The sequence below is a fragment of the Pogona vitticeps genome, chromosome 1 (genome assembly GCF_051106095.1).
Source record: "Pogona vitticeps strain Pit_001003342236 chromosome 1, PviZW2.1, whole genome shotgun sequence".
NCBI lineage: Eukaryota > Metazoa > Chordata > Lepidosauria > Squamata > Agamidae > Pogona > Pogona vitticeps.
This window is the reverse complement of record NC_135783.1, coordinates 290,868,163-290,890,657: the sequence shown is the minus strand read 5'-3', so window position 1 is coordinate 290,890,657 and position 22,495 is coordinate 290,868,163. Positions and strand designations below refer to the sequence as shown.

General features: G+C 42.9%; 1 protein-coding gene across 12 annotated transcripts in view; it reads right to left on the bottom strand.

The window, feature by feature from the left end:
* Window positions 1–1,472: 1,472 nt before the first annotated feature.
* Window positions 1,473–22,495, bottom strand: part of LARGE2 (LARGE xylosyl- and glucuronyltransferase 2) — a 65,079-nt gene continuing 44,056 nt past the window's right edge. For all 12 annotated transcript variants that reach the window (XM_072985992.2, XM_078389607.1, XM_078389627.1 and 9 more), the window contains 10 exons: window positions 14,588–14,759; window positions 14,143–14,247; window positions 11,942–12,054; window positions 11,636–11,761; window positions 10,699–10,854; window positions 9,448–9,611; window positions 8,274–8,552; window positions 5,449–5,595; window positions 4,006–4,201; window positions 1,473–3,889 (listed from right to left, as the gene is read on the bottom strand). In XM_072985992.2, the coding sequence (XP_072842093.2) occupies window positions 3,692–3,889; window positions 4,006–4,201; window positions 5,449–5,595; window positions 8,274–8,552; window positions 9,448–9,611; window positions 10,699–10,854; window positions 11,636–11,761; window positions 11,942–12,054; window positions 14,143–14,247; window positions 14,588–14,759 (1,656 nt within the window). In that variant the 3' untranslated portion in view covers window positions 1,473–3,691. The remainder of the gene's footprint in view (window positions 3,890–4,005; window positions 4,202–5,448; window positions 5,596–8,273; window positions 8,553–9,447; window positions 9,612–10,698; window positions 10,855–11,635; window positions 11,762–11,941; window positions 12,055–14,142; window positions 14,248–14,587; window positions 14,760–22,495) is intronic.

Sequence of the window (22,495 nt, the reverse complement as noted above, 5' to 3'; positions counted from 1 at the left end):
AACACACACGCTCAATCTTTTCCTCCCCTGCTTATAGCAGATAAGTTAATCTTCACTTGAGCTGCCTGTGCATCCTGAGTTCCCATTTGAAGGCCTTCTTTAAATGACTTCACTGTCAAAGATCAACACCCTGTGAGTGGTTTGGTTGGTGGGGTTTTTGTTTTTAAAAAATATAGCCTGGTGCTCATAGTGATTTTCAGTCTCTTTGCTGCCTTTTTTTGTGTAGCCTTCCAGTCCCTTGTGGGTTTGGTATATTGTGTCTAGATTTGGTCTATTAAAGTGGGAACAAAAGGAGGGGGTTTGGAATAAATGATTAATTTGTATTTATTTAACATTTTAATAAATAAAACAATAAAATATTTTTCTTCGTAATTGTATTTTATTATACAGCTGTCTCTGTGTGTCTGCTAAGCAATTGGAGGCTGCGAGCTAGGAAATTAATTTTTAAACACAGCTTCTCAAAATGAATCTGAAACTCTTTAACTACAAGGGGGGCATTGCGTTCACTCCTCACAAGAGGTACATTTGAGAAAAGAAGCTGTGGTTAGCCTGAGGGCTACGGTCTGTATTATAAAGAACACCTTAAGTGCATGTCTGTATATGGATGGGAAGCATTTAAAATTAGGTGTGCTTTTCAGAAACAGCCTTGGCCACTTACCACTCCATCTTCAGCCTCCTGTCCTTTTGCAGGCACAAGCCTGCTTACCAGTTTTTCCAAATGATTTATTTATTCCTATCCTATCTTGTTTTTTCTCTGTTCCTAAATCAGCAAAGTTTCTGACCATCTTCCCACCTGCTTTAGTACTCGTACTCAGGTATTATGAGAGGTCTTTCCTAAGTACATGAACATGATATTCAGCTACTCTGCAAAATCACAGCTACTCAGTAGAAAGCAAGCAGGTGGAAGTTTCAAATCAGAATGAGTGAGGGAACTGAACCCACTTCTGCAAATATGCATTGCCCCATGCTAGAACCATTTTCTTCCCTTTCCCCATTGCTACAAGTTTAGAAGTAAACAGGCAGTGGCTTGGCTGCCTCTTCCCCATAGATACATTGTGCAATTTAATAATTGCCCACCACTAGTCTGATTAATACTGTCACATCTGGTTTGGTACTAAGTGTAGAGTTAAGGCATGTGGAAAACCTGTTTCCAAGGAGGAATTTCCGTTCTTTACAGATCTGTAGATCGCCATTTCTAATTCCTCCACTTTCTCGTTCTCCAATGTGATGGGCTAATGTTTGCTAGACATACACCCTTTGGACTTTTAATACTAACCTTTTCAATTCATGAAAGTCGAAGACTCCTGCAAGGGCTAGCTAATGGTTACAGCTCTGCTGAGAGCAAAATATTCAGGCTTTTGTTGTCGCCTATTACAGTGACTTGAGAAACTCATTAGCCATTACCTCTCTCATTCATGTATTTGTATAACAGTTCGCATGCATCAGAATAAGCACACATCGACAACAAAGGGTTGAGAAAATACAGTTTCTAAAAATGTTTAATTTAAAATAGGCAGGAAACACTTGTGTCTGTTCTGTACAGTGTTCTGCATGGGCCAGTTTCAGCAATCACAGAAGCTGCCTTACCATGGGACGGAAAATCTCAGTCCCAGCACTTTGGAAGCTCTTGCATAATGCCAGGAAATGAAAACAAAAACCAGAGTCCAGCAGCAAAAGGTGCTGGAGATACTCAGAGATAAAACAGAACTGTTAAAAAATACCTCACCCCCAATTCAGTTATACCTTGTGAAAAGTCACCTTAAATTATATAAATAGCAAGTGAGGAAACTGCTTGCGCATTATGTCCGTATCTTCATGCTCCAGTGTTTGATAATTGTGGACCAATGCTGGGCTGATGCTGCTCCCAGCGCAGGCATCCAGCTGCAGTGCTCATCAGCAGTATCTTGATGGGTCTTCTGCTACCATCCAGAGACTAGATCCAAGACCATCTTCTCTAATCAGTTGTAAGGTCAACATTCTACAGAGGGTAATACTTTCTCTTCAAGTTGCAAATGCCAAACAGATTAGACTGTGCCACTAGCTCCAATCCTATCCTGATAGGGGAAGATAGCCCAAGTCCATTGAGGGGGAAGATAGCCCAAGTCCATTGTGGGAAGGCCTAAATTTGCAGCTTGTATACCTGCCTAGAATGAGCAGTTGTTAGGAAAACAGCACTATAAGGCCACATGCCAGTTGCTTGGTAGTGGAGGGCTGCATCAGATTTCACCTTACTCCTGAAGAGGGGGAAAAGCTCATTTGGCAATGGCATGCAACCTCAAGATTGTGACTAAGTTAGTTAGCAAGATTCAGTGACAATTAGCCACAGTAGCTAAATACAGCCACTCTATAAGGAGGCTATATACCTATGCATTTCACATGGTGAGGGCAGTGGCAGCAGTATAAATCATCAACAAAACACCTTACGTATACACTTTCCAAGGGCACAACTAACCAGCCCTGTTGAAAAAGATCTTTGTTTAGGGCTGTGTAGTAACAGCAAAACGTTTGCAAATCATCAACCATAATTATGGTCATGGTTTTTGCTACACTTACCTTTTTTCCTGTATAGAATCAGAATAATTAAATTGGAAGGGGTCTATAAGGCTATTGAGCCCAACCTCCTGCTCAATGCATGGATCCAAAACTGAAGTGCATAAATGAAGTATTACTTTGAAATAACTTTTAAACTTTTTGTCCGGAATCAGCACAATGGTGCTATTCATCACATACTTCTTTTCAAACAATATTCCCTATCCATGACACATAGATAGGATCCACAGATACAAAAAAGATAAAAATAAATACATATAGTACATGTATTTACTATATGTATATCTTCCATATGTATCAGAATAGATGTAATCGAGGTGTTACAAGGTCAAATATTGTGCCACCAGGGGAGGGTGCCAACATCGGCACACACTTAGTTAATGAATATAATTCAATCCTACCATGAAAACCAAATCCGTAGATTTGGTTTTCATGGAATGGCACAAGCAACAGAGAGAAGGTAAGAGTGGAAGTAACTAAAATGAGCTTCCCTCAGAGTGCTAGATCAGACCAAAGGCTCATCTAATCCAGCAATCTGTTCACACAGCGGCCAGATGCCTTTGGGGAGCTCAGAATAAAATGTGAATATAACAATAGCAACACCACACTCTCCCTTGTGTTCCTCTGCCCAGAGATTCAAAAATATATTGCTTCTGATATTGGAGGTGATCTATATCCATCACGACTCGTACCCATTTACAGCTATACTTTCTAAGGTATGCAAGATCAAATACAAGAACTAAAAACTGTGGAGAAAGTAAACAGCTGTGCTAGTTGATTGATGCAGAGATGCAAAATAGTAGAAGAAACCTGAACTGCATGCCCACCACAAAACTAAGACCACAAGGGGTTTGGGCTACTTGTGGGGAAAATACACCCCACAGTGTATCTTCCCCTTAATCTGGAGGCAGTATGGAACAGGTAACGGAGTCATAAAAATATAGCTCACCTAGTTTAGTCTGAGGAGAATTTGGGTTTGTTTCCCACTGAATATGCATAACCCTGAAGCCAGGAAGGATGATACCACCAGGTTACCCCTGGAAGTGTGACTCTCCTGCAGGTTTGAGCCTCTCCAGGAAGCGAGGACCCCTGTCCTTCTGCAGGTCTTCCACAGACTCTCCTTTGGTGCATAAGTTGTAATTCACAGGCTTCTCTCAGCAGTGAGGTACTTGAGGGCAGCAGCACCATACTTGCGTGACAGGTCCTGATGGAATTCTTCCCGCAGAGTCTTCAGGCAGTCCCGGTAGCTGGAGCTCCGGCGGAATTTGGATATGTCAAAACTGGGAGCATGAGGCATGTGGATCATGAAGGCATTGGGCAGGACCAGCAGCTCATACTCCTTTTGAAAAAAAGTCATTTATAGGGTTTGTCACCTTTGAGGCCTTTCCCAACAGCCCCAGCACTCCTGGAAACAGGAAGCGCTAACCCAAGAGCAGTGGCTTGCAGTACACTCACCTGGGCATCAAGCTCCATAATGTGGGACACTTTGTTCCAGCCGAAGCCTACAAACCTCTGGTCATACAAGGGACAGTCACGCCTTACTACAACGTAAGGTTCAAAGTGTGGCTGCCACTCCACTTGATACGGCACTGTGGCTGTCCGCCACTTGGCATAATCTGTTGCTGCATGGCCCTGTGGCCACACATGGTACCTGTGCACAGAAACATGCGGGATTAGGAAAATCCTATGTGAGGGAGATCTTTGCCTCCAGATGGTCCCTTGGCTGAGAAAGAAAGGGGCAAGCAGAGCACCTTAATTCTATCAATCTGATCATTTCCTTGTGCTCATGAAAAGAACTGTGTTTCACAGCTGGTCACAAAAGACAGCCTATCTAACTAAATGGAATAATGATTCATTTTTTTTGCGAGTTTTGCTCTGTCTTTCACTTCCTATACATGTTTCCTTTCACAGCTTCAATAAGGTTGTAACTAGGACAAGATCACCCCATAAATTTGCAGGCTGAGTGGGAACTTGTTCTTTAAGAAATCCATGGGCCTAGTCTAATACTTTAACTAGTACACTATATTGCCTTGCTTGCCTGCCCACTAGAGCTCTTCATTTATACAAACACTTTCAGCCTTGCCAGTAGAATTGCACATGAATAAAGGCGACATGGCTTCGTGTCATATCTGTGCCACAGACCCACTACATAGCCTTGGCAGAGTTACCTGGGATTCAGCACCTCATCGGCTGAAATGAGGAGGGCTTAACTTCCTGAAAGTGCCAGTGAAAGAGAGGAGTAGCTAGAAAGCCTGGCTGTTCCATCTATGTAGGCCCTTCCCTAGAGATCAAACTTCAGCCAACAGCACCACTAAAATTTCCAATAAGAACAAGATGTAAATAAAGCAAGGTGTCAATGGTGTCCACAGTAAGTGGGCAAGCAGACACATAGGGAGGAAGCTGCCTTTCACATACATGGAGTATGAACTGTTCATGGCCTCATAAGCAATAACCGGCACTTCTGAAACCAACTATCAAACTTGAAGGCCCTTAGCCTGTTAACCATGCGTGGAGGGAAGTGGAAGGGGGGGAGGAAGATGCAGGGAGAGATGAAAATTAGGAAGGTGAATGCTATGAAGGAGAAAAGGATAAATAATAAGGAAACCAGCAAATGAGTTAGCAGGAGCACCCCATAAATGCAAGGGATAATGGAAGGAGAAAGAAGTCTAAAACAAGAATAGATACAGAAAAACTTTTAAGAAGAGAAACATTTATAGCCAGAATCAGGAAGCCTGAATTCATGTGCCGGCCGGCTTCCAATCAGCAAAATACAAAGTCGCAAAGAAAAAAGGCAAATCCCTGGGAGTGGTCAAGTCCTTTGGTTCTGGGGGACAGCAATTCTTTGAACCGGTGTCTCTGCTGCTGGCAGCACACTCTTTCTGATCTAGCCCTTCTTACCTGAAGGTATAGAGGGAGCCCACGTCCAGCATGGAGACCAGCTCCGCTTTGGATTTGGGAAAGGTTAGGCGGTAATGCAGAGTTTCAAATGCAGGCACAATCAAAGCTGCCTTCCTTTGGGGCAGCTCCAGCTGCAGGATGGTAGTCCTGGAACGCAAAGGAAAACAGTGTCAGGCTTGTGGCTAGGCAGAGAATTTCAAATTACCTTTATTCCTCCTCAGTATGAAAATGGTTGGGTTGCTGGCATGTCTCATGGCCCAAGGCTGAGGGTGCCAACCAATGGTATGTCCTAGCTTTCCCCATCCTTCCAAAATCCTTGTTTGGACTAAGATGTGGAAAGAAAGCTATAAGATGTTTAAACCAGTAAATTTAAGAGAAAATATACTCAAAATGTTCTACAGATGGCATTACACACCTGTAAGATTAGCAAAAATGTCAGAGGGTAACAGCAATATATGTTGGAAGTGTAAAAAAAATGCAGGAACTTATTATCATATGTGGTGGACATGTGAAAAGATCAAAATTTATTGGACACCGGTATGGGATCTAGCAAAAGAAATTATTGAATTTGGCATTATTGAATGTCATTTCAGGAGTAAATGATAACAAATTGAAACATTGACTGATGTACTGTATATGCTCACAGCAGCTAGATTACTCTGGGCCCAAAAATGGAAAACAGAAGAGGTTCCGACGATAGAAGAGCTGTTAAAGAAGCAATGGGACACAGCAGAACTGGACACTCTATGAGAAGCACTACGGGAACAACCAAGAGACTATGTAAAACAAAGCTGGGGACTAATATATTCTTGGGCCCAGAAGAAGACAGGAGTGTAGGGTAAAATTTATGATATATGTATGTCCATTTAGTATATGCTGGAAATCGATATAGGGAGAGTAGAGGGGCTAACGAGGCTGGAGTTTCTGACTCCAAAGGGGGGAGGGTGTACTTTAAATAGAGGGGTTAGTTTTCCCCCCTTTTTTTCTTGTATACGTGGTCTGGTTTTTTTCTTTTTTCTTTTCTTTTTCTTTTTTGTGTTCTTACGGTTTTTTGTATTTTAGAAAATTATTTTAAAATAAATAAAAACTGCAAAAAAATCCTTGGGGGGGCAAGAATCTATAACTGGACACAAGTTCAGAAAGGCCAAGTTAGAGGCAAAAGGCAGGAGGAAAAAGAGATGCACGTTCCAACAAGCAGGGTCACACCCAGAAGAGAGAACTAACACTATACAGTTGTGCCTTGACTTACGAACGTCCCTACTTATGAACATTTCAACTTACGAACACCTCCATTCTCAAAATTTTGCTTCCACATGTGAACAGAGCTTCGAGTTATGAACAAAAAAACACTGGGAAAGCAGGGAAAGCGCAAAATTTGAATTTTCAGTTAGCCGTTGGCTAGCGAAGAGGCTGCTTGTCTGCTACCTCGCTTGTCCCAGTGGTTAGAGAGTGGATATGGAGAGAGACCTCAGACTGCCTGGTACTGTACTGTACCTACTGTATTTTTGGGGCTTTTTTTAATTTTTGATTTTTGGATTTTTGACTTTCTTTTTTAAAACAGAGAGACTGCCTGTTCTGGGTGAGTACATTGTATTTACTGTACAGAATTTTTTTTGCAGCTTGGTGGGGGGGTAGGGCTAAGTGGGGGGTTATGTTTCTGTGCTCTGATGGGTCTTGCAGTATGGATTTAAAACGTGAAAAGTAGACTGTAATATTAAATTAAAATTAAATGTGAAAATTAGACTGTACAGTAATTTTAAAATGTAAAATTTATTTATTTTTGCATTCTGTGGCTCCTAGGGTTTGTGTACTGTGACCTCTCTTTTGTTTTAAAATGTGTGGGTTTAAAATCTGGCTTCAAAGTCTTTTTTTCTTAAAATCAGAAAATATTCTGTGAGGGGCTATGCTGGTTGTTGATGCAGGCAGGCTGAAAATGCAGTTTAGACTCAAGTCTCCCCCCCCCCCAATTGTCTTCTCTTTCTCTCTCTCTCTCTCTTTCTCTGCTGTCTTTTTGTGCTGAGGGGATCTGTTTGCTGCAATAATAGTTGCTGGCTGTTGATGCAGGCAGGCTGTAAAATGCAGTTTAGACTCAAGTCTCTCCCCCTCTTTGTCTTCTTTCTCTCTGTCTTCTCTCTTTTTGTGCTTAAAAGCATAAAGCTTAAAAGCACATCACTGAAGGGTCTGTGTGCTCCAGTGATGACCTTTTTTCTTTCTTTCCTCTTTTCCCCATTGTTTCCTCCCTCCTTTCCTGCCCTTTTTTTAACCCAAGTTCATCTTAGGTTTTTTTTAAAAAATCCCCCCCCAGTGGTAGAGGATGGATTAACAGGCTTTGCATTAGTTCCTATGGGAACGAATGCTTCGACTTAAGAACGGTGCCTCGACATAACAAAAAACAGCTGGAATTGATTAATCCAGTTTCAGTGCATTCCTGTGGGAAATGCTGATTCGACTTACAAGCATTTTGACTTAATAACACCATTCCAATATGGATTAAGTTCAAAAGTCGAGGCACCACTGTAGTCAAGGTATGGACCTAAATCCAACACTGTGTCAGCACCAGCATTCAGACCTCTATTTTCTGCCCCCTACAGGGTGTCCCAGCATACTGGAGCAGTTTTCAGGACTCAAGGAGGTTGCTGGAATCACTACCTCATGATGCTCCTGCCAAAAGTATAGGAAGAGCAGTCTGGATCACAAAGCATCCACACAGTCAGTCCATGGAAGGGAAGCCTGGCTAATCCTCAGCATTCTGGTCCCTTTAGGAGAAGCACAGAAAGGTACACTCTTGCCTTATCCCAACTCTGTGGGTCCCACAAGATACCCACCTGAGGTAATCATAGAGGCCATACATAGGTAGGAAGTCAATGTCCGTCAGGAAGATGTAGGGCGTCTGTGCGTTCTTCAGCGCTATGTTGCGCAAGAGGTTCACAGGGTAAAACTGTCCCTCCTTGTACACAATGTGATAGGCAACATTCCTGCGGCTGCTCAGCACTTCTGAGGCCTGAGCGTAGCGCAAGAACTGCTGGGCTTCAGCATCAGACATATACAATGCCAGGCTGATAGGGCCTGTCCAGTGTTTGCAAATGGCCTCCAGCATCTGTAACCTGTTGATCAAGGAGAAAAATCAAGAGTGTCACAGACTCCCAAAAAGCAAAAGCAAACACCCACAGACCCGAAAGCACCTGTAATATTCTACATTGGCAATATCTCAGAGTCCTGGTAAGTAATTTGGTTAATAACCTATCGTTATATTCTATGATCCCCCATGACTCCCTAGCTTTTCTATTCCTTTCTTGTTTTCTACTAGAGATTAGTAGCTTAAATCATAAAAGCTTTCACAAAAGAAACCAAAAACACAGGCTATCACGTAAGTGGTGCCAAGCCCAAGAACGAACAAAAACCCAGACGAGAAGACTTTCTGTGGGCATCTCTCATCTTATGTGATACCCACATAAAAGGGTAGCTGTCAAGATCTGCAATTGTTCATCTAAGTTCACTGCTTTTAAAATTCAAAATAGCATCTTTTGAAAGTTGCCACCACTTTCCTGGTTTTAATCCACAGCAGACATCGATTCATGTTATTCACAAATATTTCTCAACAGCCCACATGTTTAAAATGTATTCTTTTAAATCGGGGGACACAGCGCAGCCCTCCAGATGTTCTTGGACCAACCTGAGCCAGAAGAACTCATGGTGAAGGATGCTGGAAACTGCACTGCAATATCTAGAGTTCTGCCCTTTACTCAGCTGTTTAAATATTTAAAGAGAAAGAGAGAACAGAAGCAGAAGGTCTCAGGATAACACGTACACTCCTACCATTTGTTAAATGCAACTTATCTTTGGCACAAGGGGCCTCCTGGGGCAACAAACCCAACGGGGAGTGCCCAACACTGACCCAAGCCTGCCTTACAAACATCAGAAGCTTTGCTAAAAGAGACACCAACCACTCCACCATCCTCACTTACCAGCTGCAGCAGCCCACAGCCCCCCACCTCATACCTGTCCATGGACAGCTGAGCTACAAGAGTCACATCAGCAGCATCATTTAAGGCTGGGAAGTCATACTGAAGAAAGAAGAGATGCACACGATGTTGAATAAGGCTTTGCCTCCGAAAATCGTAGCAAGGATCATCTTCATCCAGCTCCTCCAGGGCTTGCTGCAGCTGAAATGTACAGATAAGTCAGGAGAAGAGGAAAAACATCAAAGATGCCAAGCTGATGTAGAGCGAAGCAGAGCATCTTGTGTGCATCTTTAAAACAGGGAGCCACCTAAGAACCCAGGGGGAGTAGGAAGCCTAAATATATGTGTCAAACTGCAAGATAACATGAATGAGCCAAAACTAAAATAAAGCATATGTACTGTTCCAGGCAAACAGGAGAGGATGGTTGAGTGTTTTCTTAAAGTTTCCCATAACAATTTAGAGATAAGAACTGAGGAGAGCAAGCAATGCTGGCAAAAGTCTGTGGATACATCTGGACAAGGTGGGAGCAAGGTCACCTCCATTTCACAACAAGAAGTCCTTCTGAGACCTGGAACTGCCCCTAATGGAAATGAAATTGGGTTTTCCATGTTCACAGTGTTTCAAGTGATTAGAAAGATGCAGCTGCCTGAGCCAGCTAAGTTTAGATGTTCTGAAGTGACAGGAAAATATTAGTTATTTAATTTATATTGTCTTCCTTTTTTTTTAATTGGTCCAAATCCTATTGGTGTCTGCGTAAGGTTTCTGTAACTTGCCATGGTTAAATGAAGCTAATTGATAATGCGGTGCAGCACATCTTGCTCATATCCTGGCCACGTAGCAAACAGCACCAGCACCTTGTTGTGGCACGTTATGCAGACTTTATGTGAACACCAAGAGGATTCTGGCCATTTTGTTTTTACTGCTAGGGAAGAAGAAAGCAGTTTATAGGATCTTCTTCCTTCAGTGCCAAAATGGCCTGGATGCCGTAGCTATAATGATTAAATATCTTTGACTGCATTTGTTCTTTTGCTTCATACTGCAAAATACTGTGGTCCATCTGCAGGGACACAGACTTAAGGTCACCCTCAACTGGAAGCAGAGCTGCAATGCAGATACCTCATCGTAAAGAAAAGAGAGTGGACAAAGGTCCAGGGGTAGCAGATAGTATAATATGACCCACATGGAGAATTTGGGAATCACCACCAGCCACACAAGAATGAACAGGATGTCTGTAAAGGCCTTCCAATTCAGACATGACAGGAAGACAACAGTGAGGCAGGTTCTTTACCTGGCCACTGGGAAAGCTGGGAAGGCTGGCACAGCCAAAGAGCTCTCTACGCAGCAGGTTGCCATCATACTCCAAGAAGGTCAAGTAGAGGTTCCGGAAAAACTCCACATGCTTGTTCTTCACTCGCAGCTTCTTGGGAGAGTTCCAGTGAATTACCTGAGAAGATAAATGTTAAAAGCTTAGAGCCTGCCGAGGATGACACCCCACACCACAGCACCGGCAAGATGTATGAGCTCTCCAAGCAAACACAGTACCCAGAGACAAGAAGAGCTAGCTTCTTGAATTTATAGTTCACAAAATACCGGCCACCATGGTCACTGCAAGACAAAGCATCTTGAGGGCCATGCTAGATGGACCACTTTGGATGCTGTCGTCCAAAACAGTTCACTTCTTCCCAACTCCATTGCCTGTCTAGGCTGGGAGAGGCTAGAATATTCTGCCAAGGAGAACTGATCACAATTAAAGAAATCCAGGGAGTTTCAGCCAAGGAGTCCATGACCAAAACAAAAACAAGATTAAAAAAATATCTCGGCAGATTAAACAGATAAGTTTCAGTGTATCTGAAGAAGTGGGTTGTAACCCACAAAAGCTCACACTGAATCAAATCTACTGATTTTTAAGGTGCCATAATAGTTTGGTTGTTATTTTATTTTCAATTATTATATATACATTAAGACTGTGGTATCTGCGGGAAACCGGTTCCAAGTCCTCCAGCAGATGCCAAAAAGCAAGGAAGTACGTATAAAATGTTATACATTGCATGGTCTTGGGCTCCCTCTAATGACCAGTTCTGGTAAATACATATTAAAATATTTCTATTTTTTTATTTAATATTTTCAGGCAGTGGGTAAATGAATCAGGGGATACTGATACCATGGATAGGAAGGTCCTACTGTACTATATACTGACAGAAATCTGCCAAAGAAGAAATATTCACCTTGAGATCAGACACCTCCGTATAGCACTGCTCTGAACGGGTGTGATCAGAGAGCTGCACATTCCAGAAGCAAGGGAGCCGGTACACTAATGTTGGGCTCTGTTTGATGACTGCATTGAAGATGTCCTAGAAGAGAGATTGCAGTTTGCACTCTGGAAGAGGAGAAGGGCCCAACGTAAAGGGAGGCATGGGATGTAGCCAGGAGAAAACAAAGTGATCTTTATCATATGCAACACCCTGCCTCTGCCCAAGAGGTCAGAAAGTGCTAAAAGGATAGTCAGGCATGCGAAACTCAGACCCACTTGCCTGGTCTGCCAGTGAAGTGGACAGCATGCTCATGAGCTCCTGCTCAGCTGTCAGCCGCCACATCTGCTCCCAGCCAATTCTGCGCAGGCGCTCCAGCAGCAACAGGATCACACCTAGGTAGCAAAAGAAGCTATGAACTCCTTGACAAAAGTTCCCAATGTGTTCCTGGGTCTGGCTCTGAATAATGGGTGTGTTTGGAAAAGGAAAGATCCCAGATCCCGAAGCTTGTCCTGATCTTCAATCTTAACTGCACCACCTCTAGGTTTGGGTCCCAGTGTAATTCCTGCACTGCATCTTCCGGGACCAACCAGCAGTTGGAGAACTCAACCTTCTCTGCTGTGGAAGGTGGGCAACTGCAGCCATCCACCTACAGATCCCATCAGCCCCAGCCAACGTAGCTAATGGCGAGCAGTTTTGGAAGCTGCACTCCAGAAGTATCAGGAAGGCCTAAGCTGCCCACCCAGGTTTTGCATGCAGAGAAGGACAACTCCTCAAGAAGGCCAGAACCAATCCTTGGGGGGGGGGACAGCTTGGCCCAGGGCAGTGTGCGGAAGTGACTCTCCTCTTCCTCTGTATGGCTGTCCTCATCCTGACACACATTCCCAGCATTCTTCTTAAATGTCTCCCCACCACACACACATAGTGAGTTTCTAACAGTCACTCAAAGTGCGCATGCTCCAGCCGGCACAGGCATGCATGCCCATGGGCCCCAGGATTTCCAAGAGGAAAGGCAATTCACTGGGTGGCCTGCAGGCCTTTACATGGCTGTGAAAGGGGAGACCGGTCAAAAAAGGAAGGAGGGAGCGGGCCCAAAAAAAGTCCACAGCAGGCGGCCGAGGGCCTGAAAGAGAACTCTTGGGCAAGCCTGGGAAGAGAACATGGTCGTTAACCCCTGGCATGCCTGCCTGGCCCTCCTGTCTGCTAACTTGCAAGGAAAGAAAGTAACTGGACAGACTAAGTGAGACAGGCCCAAGCCTCTGTTCCAAGGGCAGGAAGGAACCCATGCTTGTTTCCCACAGAGAGCGGCTCTCACACAAAGAAACATCATTTATTTCTCCACAGCTTGCCCTAGGGGGCAAGCAATTCTCGGCACAACCACCAGGTGGGGCCACAAAATCCTCATGACCTGTCAGGATAAACAGCCGCTAGGTTGATTTTGCCCTCTGGGGGGCAGTAGAGAACAGTTTCCCTTCTTCCAGGTGAGAGGCCTTCAGGTATTTGCACTGTGTGCTTCTGTTCCCTTTCAGGAAAATCTTCTTGTGTTCTGCAACCTAAGATTTGGTCACCATGACACATGCATTGGTTACATCCCAGCTAGATTACTGTAACTCTGCATTACTGAGGCTGCTTATGAAAAGTGTCAGGAAACTTCAATGAGTCCAAAACACAGCAGACAGATTGCTAACACTGGCTGCCAATCTGTCCCTGGGCAGAATTCGAAGTGATGATTCCAACTATAAAGCCCTCATTGATTTGGGCCCAAGCTACCTCAAAGGCTCTTTATGAGCCTTCTTGAGTGTTAATGTCAGCAGGGGAGGCCTCTCAGTCCCGCCACCTTCACAAGTGCATCTAATGGGGACACCGGAGAGGGCCTTCTCTGTTGCTGCTCTCAGACTCTGGAACTCCCTCCCACAGGAAGCTAGACTGTCTCCATCTTTCCTGTCCTTCCGCAGGCAGGTAAGGACCTTTCTCTTCAGGCAAGCTTTCCATTAATGATTGGCTGTTTGAGGGTTTGTTTTTTTTTAAATGGATCGTTATACCTTACTGCTTTGAATGTGTTTTGGTGCTGCTTGTCTTTTTGGTACCATATTCATTGATGCTTTTAGTGTTATATATTCATTGTTACAAACTTAAATACTGTCTTTTAATTGCTGTAAGCTGCTTTCAGTCCCTTTTAAGGAAAAAGGTGGCAAACAAGCAAGCAAGCTTCCCAGATCCCCTCAACTTCTCATCAAAGGAGTTGTTTTCCTGATGTCCAAACTAATTTGCAAAAGGTTAACCAGAGAAGTTTACAAGATGCACAGGGATATCTGAGCCTGGATCTTCTTCACATACAAACTCAGGGCTCAACCTACCACCCAAAGGGAGCAGGAGCTTGCTCACTCCAAAGGGAAGCTATCACAGTGCCTAGAAACTCACCCGTGTGTGTATGTATGCTTGCACCCATCAAAAAGCACCCTTGTGGAGGCTGTTTAACTTACCCGTATTGAAGCCACGCCCCAGTGCTGGCCATGGTCTGTGGTTCTTCCAGAGGTTCCCAAGGTACCAATCACTTTGGTTTTCCACCAAACCAATCACCTGTTTGTCTGGATTAGAAGAGAAAGTAAATGAGAGGAAATGCAGCCAGCAGGCTGTGCCTAATTGACAGCCTTAGTCAGGCTTCCAACTCAGGGCTCTGAAACCCAGGATAGATGGCTTAAGCCCTGGAAGCCAACTGATGGAGGCAGCCCACAGCTTGCTTCAGGTGATAAATCAGCTTGCAAGAAGCACAGCAACTAGAAAGACCAATAATGTAGAAAATAAGTCAAGGACCAACAACAGACCAAGAATCAAGGACCAACAAAACTGCCAAAATCATCAGCTCAAAAGACTCTGAGCATCTCTTCTGAGAAGATGACCAAGAGGTCTTAAACACCTGTCACTTACCTGAGAACTTCCCAAAGATAGCCCACAGTTCAGCAATGTCTGTGGCAAAGGTGATGTCTGTGTCCAGGACAATGACCTTGGAGAGATTGGAGGGCAGAGCCTTGGTAAGTGTCAGCTTCATCAACCCATAGATTCCAGAGTAATGTTTGTTTGGGATCCAGGAAATATCTGGCTGCAACAAAGAGAGAGAGAGAGAGAGACATGTTCAAGACAGGAGAACAGCAGGGCACACAAGTCCAATTTGTGGGCAAAATTAACTTTCCATGGCTTGAAAAAAGGAGATTGTGCCATAACTGCCGGGAGAGGCGGCAGCACCAAAGCAGCCTGTATGGGTTTACAGAGATCTAAACATCACAGCCCAGCCACATGAGTGACAGAGAAATGCTTACAGGCTACCACATGGATGAGCTCTTCCATATGAATTGTCTCTGTGCTGCCATGGAGCTTTCTGCTTGTTAGATGGCAGAAGTATGATAGATAATGCGGAGTCTGGTCCAGAGTTTGGAAACAACTGATGACAACTAAAAACAATACCTGTGACATGATACTTTTGCAAACCAAGCTCTTAAACAACACATCATGGAGGTGGAGAGTCAACATCATTTGGGAGCAATATCAAATAGTATTTCTTTGGTTAAAGTGCTACTGCCTTTTAAACCAGCTAACTACCTTTACTCACTGTTAATACCCAAATATCATAGAGCCTTTACCCTTGCCCGACTAAATGCATTTCTATCAGCAGGACTAGAAGGGAAGTATAAGAAAATTCCATACTCTCAATGTAGATGTTCTTGTAATTTGGGTGCAATAGAAACAGTTACACATGTTCTTCTGTACTGTCCTTATTATGTTGATATTCGGAAGAATTTTATTGAACCTCATCTAAAATTACTCCCTGGGTGCTCTGAGGCTTTTAACACTCTTTTATTGCTGTCTGGACACGATATAGATATAGGTACAATGTGGTGAAATTTCTTGTAGCTGCTGTTAAAATCCGTGAAAGGAAGGATTTTAAAATTACTTGATTTTAGTTATTAGTGACAACCTGAAAGAGAGACTAAGGTAATATAATGTATTACTTTGTTAGGATGCTTTTAACTTAGTACATATTTTTATATGTGTGTTTTACTGGGTTTTGTACATTTATTTGTACGTTTGGAATGGTCTATGACCGTATTAAACCTGATCTGATCTGATCATTTTGGGGAAAGCAGGGGTGAGAGGAGAATATCACTCTCTCTCTCTGTGTGTTGATAGGATTATTACTTTTTGGTGTGATGATTAACACTACCTAGTTATTTCTTCAAAGTTGCTTTGGGGAGCAATGAGGAAGGATATAAGTATACTTTTAAAAATACAAAAATGTAAAATTGTCACTCTTTAAATAGCAAACACTATTAATGTTGTACGCCGCCCAGAAGCCACTGCCAATGGTGCGGCTAATTAATAAATAAATAAATAAATAAATAAATAAATAAATAAATAAATATTAGCAAGTCTTTTTAAAAATAATGTTGGTCAATTCACCATAGTGTGTACAGATGCAATTCAAACATATCTCCATGAAAACATATCTCCATGATTATTCATGTGCAAGAGACCAGCAGGTCTGCCCCCTCAAAATAAAATTATCCAGGCACTAGCAAATGTTATTATCTTGGGTTACTTCCTGTACAATAGAATGTGCTGTGCTCTTTCTCAGACACTGTGGAAAGACCTCAGGAAGCATTTTGGGTTCATCTAGAATTCTAAATTTGACGGTCTCTTGGTAAGGGACCCACAACATTCCTGCCCTATGGCTTGCTCATCTGCAGTCCTCAGTACCTCTTTCCCATTATTGTCCCAGAACACACAGGGATACAGATAAGGAGGGCAGATTCAGTTTTGAAATGGTTCCACAGTTCAGTCTGGAAGGCACTTCCAGCAAATTTGGCTTGATCACATGACCAGATGCTTGAAACTAGAGACAGGCATGAACCACTGGTTTGGCAGTTTGTGTTGGTTCATTTTTCGTCCGAACATATAAAAAAGAAATTGGCACAAACCTCCAAATTCGTGCCCATCTCTATTTGAGACACTAGTGGTCACAGCAGGACTGCTGTTTTTCCATACTTAAACAACTTACATCAAACACATCCAATGCTGCCACAGACAACATCAATGGAGCGGCTGTATTTATCCCTCACACCAGAACAAAAGAACTCCATGTCAGAAATCCACAATTTAAGTCCGATCTCTTCCACAGCTTCAGTTATAGTAGAACAACTGTGTGTATTTAGGATGTCTGAACATCCTCACAGCACAATCTCAGAATCTGACTCCTTGCAAATCTCAAACAATAATAAATAATGTTTCTAGTCCTTTCGATTATGGTAAGCAGCTTTTATATAATGGCTATATAATGGCTGGGAATGACTTACAAACCAGAGTGGAGCTGGCACCATGCCCAGTGAATATTAGGTATGGTTTAAAGGCCTTGAACAACGCCACAGCTTTTCTGCATGGGCACTGCTCCAGGCACCCTTCCCTAATCTGGCTTTTTTTTCTTTTCATTTTGCCAAAAAGATTAACGTTCTTGGAAGTGTGGATAGTGGAATAGTATATTCAAACTAATTATATTTACATATAATTATTTCAAGCCCACGGCTTGGCCTTTCTTCTTCTGCAGAGTTAGGCACAGCCTTGAAGGGGGTTTAAGATTTCTTGGACCCAATATGGCTTGTACATCCACACTGTTTCATACTGAAGCCAATGCGCCTCTTTTACTTTGAGAGGGCAGATGCGCTTACAGCATTTGTAACCTCTGCAATGAGCCAACTGAATAACACCCAGTGCACTTGTGAAGTGAATGGCACCGTCACAAACGCTGATCCACTACCCATTGTGAGGATCATTTCCTACCGAAAAGATTCGGATGCAATCAGTGCATCTGCCTTGAAGAAAATAGTAACAGCAAATGAACAAGCAGCAAGTCATGGAAGAATCAGTACACTACCTCTTGTCAGAAGATTAGAATTAGTAAGACACATCAGCAGTAGTTGTAACATGTTTGTTTTCTAGGTAATAAGAATCATACTTTCTGGGTGACAAAGATCATAGTATTGATTTTATTTACCATTTTAATATGTTTGTTTAATTCTTTTTAAATATTTATATACTTGCCATTTTTTAGCTTCTGAATATTGTGTTTTTAATATGTGAGCTGCCTTGGTTCTTTTTAAGGGGAAAGGAGAAGTAAAAATATTTATTAATTTAAAATATTTTCACTAAAAATATTTTAAATTAATAAATAATTAATAAATATTGTTCCTTCTTAACATTTCAATAGGAATTATGTAAGTTCGATGATCCATAGGGTTTATTCCAGCTCTATAGTTCTAAGATGATGGCGATGATCTTCATTACTACTACTACTACTACAATAATTTTGGAAACATATTACAAATTAAATACAGTGGGGTCTTGACTTGAGAACTTAATCCGTATTGGAAGGCGGTTCTCAAGTCAAAAAGTTCTCAAATCAAATCTGCATTTCCCATAGAAATGCATTGAAAACCATTTGATCCGTATCTGCTCTTTTCCGTCCATAGAAACTAATGGGAAGCTGCTATTCTGCCTTCAACCACTAGAGGGGGATATTTTGTTTCTTTTTTTCTTAGGTCAAGAAAGGTTCAGGGAAGGCAGGGAAAATACAGTCCAGGCAGGACAGTACCAGGCAGTCTGAAGACTGTCTCCCAATCCACTCTCTAAACGCTGGGAGGAGTGAGGAAGCAGACAGGCACCCTTTTCACTGGCCAACAGTTAACTGAAAGTTCACATTTTGCACTTTCCCTGCCTCCCACGTGGGTTTTTTTCAGTCCTTAACTCAAATCTAAGTACTTAACTCAAGTCAATATTTTCCTATGAGAGCGGTTCTTAAGTCAAAATGTTCTTAACTCAAGCCGTTCTTAAGTCAAGACCCCACTGTAGTGCACTCTAAGTAGCACTGTGTGGGACAGGAGCTTTGTGTGAGGTGTCTATTTTATGCAGTGGAACAAGGATCTCCTACAACTATGAGGTTTCCCTCTGACTTGCTCCAACAGGCAGAAGGAATCAATCAGTGAGGCTTGAACCATTCAGCTCCTCAATAGGAAGGCAACGCTCTGCAAACCAGCTCACCTCTAAGCCACAGGTCGGCCACGGAAGAAAGAGAATGGAAGGAGGATGGGAGAGAGGGCAAAGAGAGGGTGCTAAAAAAATCCAGACTCCCTGTAATTAACCTGAAAACAGGTTATCGGGAAGGGGGTGGAATTAACAGTTGCATTAAAAATAGGAAAGCACACATAACAACATGCCTACCCAACAGCTCTTGTGAATTACTAAGGAAGTAGTAGAATGTCCTCTGTCCACTTCAAAAACTGGACAGCTTATGGTAAGTATCAACATTCCTTTTTCATACAATAGCAGAAGACTATCTATCTCTCTATCTCTCTCTCTATCTCTCTATCTCTCTATCTATCTGATTTCTGCCCCACCCCCCCTAGACAGCGTCTACTTGGGGCGGCTTACAAATATCATAAAGTATCATAAAATATTATAAAAACATCGTAAACATTAAATGATTAAATCAATAATATGGTGTATTCAAGATGGGGAATGATAAAAAACAAGAAGATAGAATTCAAGAATTGACAGAAGGGAAGGCCTGCCTAATGAGCCAAGTCTTTAAATGACTCTTAAAAACACCCAGCGAGGTGCCAGACGGATCTCTGATGGCAAGCTGTTCCAAAGCCAAGGGGCCACCACCAAGAAGGCCCGGTTTCTTGTTCTTTCTTTCCGGACCTCTCTCGGTGTTAGGTCCGTCAGCTGTGCCGAGTAATTTGGGTAGATCTAGGTGGGAGAAGGCGATGTGCCAAATATCCTATGAAGATCATCCCACTCAGAGCTACAGGCCTATTCAAGGTTGGCAAGAGCTGCTAAACAACTAAAATGCATTGAATAGGGTTGTAGCTCTGAGTGGGATGATCTTCATAGGATATTTGGCAGATCGCCTTCTCCCACCTAGATCTACCCAAATTACTTGGAACTATCTTCTGTAGAATTTTCCTACCAAAAGAGGATTCAGCCAAAGCAAGGGTATCTAGCTGTAATGCTCAGCAAAGCTAAAAAGAGAATTCCCCATTGCTGCTCAAGAAAAATCTAAGAAGGGAGTCCTGGTGCTAAAGGCAAGCAAAGTAAGAGCAATCTGAAAGGAATGAAGATGTATCTTTCTAGGCAATGTCGGCCTAGAACCCTCGTAAGGCAAGTTACAAGGCTTTCAACTGTCCGGCAAAGGTGGTCTTTCATACTCTTCTACCCCATCATGCCTGGATAGAAAGAAAACAAATATGGAATGAATAATCTAAAGGATTTCAAATAGATCTTAAGAGTTGCTCACTGAACATCCAACAAGTGCCACTGCTTCTTCTAAGGGTCTATACAGATTTGGACAGAAGGCAGGAAAGATTAATCTTTTTAGACCTCTGAATGATTTATCCACATGTTGCACAACAGGGCCAGGCTGACTGCTCAGCAAAGGTTAAATGACACCCAATTCAGATCTAGCAAGAAACCACCCCTAATCCTGAGACCTGCCTTCCTGAAATGATGTCCACCAGAAAAACAACCTTCCAAGAGAGGTGTTCCGATGAAACGTAATGGTTCAAAAACCCCGCTATGTTTATGGGAACAGACAGACAGAAGGACTGGATGGGTTGCCTAGGGTGAAACCCCCGCTTATTCCACTATTAAGTGCTGTTCTCTGCCCTTTCTGAGTTTATAGTGGGGGATAAGAAGACTGAAAAGAATGCTGGAAAATGTCAACCTGATTTCTTATCATCCTGAACAAACAATTTGGTTCTCCCAAATGGAAAACCAAACAGAGATTCTTTTTGGCCAGAGTAGCCACCTGCCAGTTTTTGAGCCGTATTTGGTTTTCTCACTGGAACAGCTGCACCTTGAGCCCTTGGCAGAGCACTGAATGGCAACATCAGAAGGAAAGGGCGCAGTCTTTATTACTTCATTAACACTCCGGCAAAGCCTGCCATTACTCGAAGGAATTTATTTAAGTATTTCTCTAGCCAATAAAAAAGGAAGCTGTTCTTAATGGACCCAGCAGGAGAAGTCCTAAAAGCAAGAGTCAGTGCTTCACTGGCCTTCTTTAATGCAGATTCAGATCATCTGGCCGCTTTTATTGACAGTGTCCTACACACTTTGGGCATAAATAATTAAGAAATGAGAGTTGTAACAAAAGCATCCATTAAATGAACTTTGGGTCCATCCATTAACTTTTGAGATAAACTGGAAAATTTCTTAACAAACTGAGACAGGTAACAACTCAGTTTGCCCCACTCTTCTCTAACTAGCATCATAAACATGCTCGGAAAAGGCACATTGTGAGGAAAGAAAGGCTTTTTAAAGAATTTCCCTTGAACCTGGAGGATCAGGGTCACTAGACTTAACTAGAAGTTCTGGGCACTTTAAATCAAATATCTGATTCTTTCTCATAATGTCAGACTAAAACATTGCATGTGGCAAAGGCAGGAGGACTGAGTAGTTCCTCCTAAGAAACCTCTCAGTCATCTCTTACGTATGGGAGCAGAAGAAACTGCAACATCCCCTGTCCTATCCACGGGGAAATTAGTAAACAGCCTAAACTGTTTGGAGCCCTTAGCATGCTTTAAGGGGACTAAAGAATCTGACTGGGGTTCCTGTTCAGTTAATTAGCATTTCAAAATGGCACCTGCTACTTTTCACACCATTCCATGTTGAAGACATCAAAGGGGGGCTGTGCAAGGAATTGGGACTTAAAAATGCCCTTTCTTTGACCAGGGAACAAGCTGGCAATCCAAACAAGGGGAGGATGGGAGCGGGGAGAGGGGAAATCCTGACCCGACCAACAGCATTGCCAGAGGTTCTGACGCCTGGAGAGGGGTGGATTAGCAAAAGCTGCCTCCTGATTTCACTGCAATCTTGTTTCCAAGAACAGCAATTAAAAGCCATAATTCCTGCTGTCTCAGCAGCCATGTCAGCGTTGCAACATGATAATCTGTTGTATCCAACAACAAAACTGAGACCGCAGAATGTCACCACATATGTTGGGGGAGGAGGGGAGCATGAAGCCACCCCTGTGGTCCTACTTCCGTCCTGGAACCACGCCCTATCTCCTGAAGAAGTTGGTGGGAACTTGGAGTCAGGCGCTATTTGTCTTTCTTTGCACTCCCCACTGCCAAGAGGTACACGTGTGTGACTCTCACCTTCTGAGGAGGCGGCAACGGCTGTCCTAACTCTGACCGTGATAGGGTTGCCGGCCTCATCAGGGAGCCACCAGAAGGAAGAGGATTATACTTGTCACACTGAGGATAAGCCACATTCACCAACAGTAGGAAGAAACATGGCAGAAGTAGAGAAAAGAAAAGGCTCTTTCATCTTTAATATGAAAGAAATTGACAGCAGAGTGACTGCTGTAAGAGAGGCAACAGAGCAAAGGCAGGAAGTGGCTGGCAGAGAGAGCTGTCCTCCCACTCAGGACCTGCCCAGCTCAAGCCTCATGGGTTGATTCTCCTTGCCTACGTGAGCAAATAGCAGGGAAAGCCCCAGCTGCAAGGTGTCCTCCCTTATTCTATTAAAATAGCCATATTAATGTTATTGCATTTGTGTAACAGAATTAAACATAACATTGGCAGTAACGCATTTATAATGTGTCACTGTACTTACTGTTCACGAATAATGAGTAACAAGCCAGTCAGTGGAGCTTAATGGAAAACAACAAACTTGTTACTTTTATAGAAGTATGCTCTGCTTTCTTCTTCAAGCCCAACAATTCCCATAGCTGGGCCTTCCCAGCATAGCTGCTGATATCACTTAAACAGAGGATCTGGAAGGGGAGGT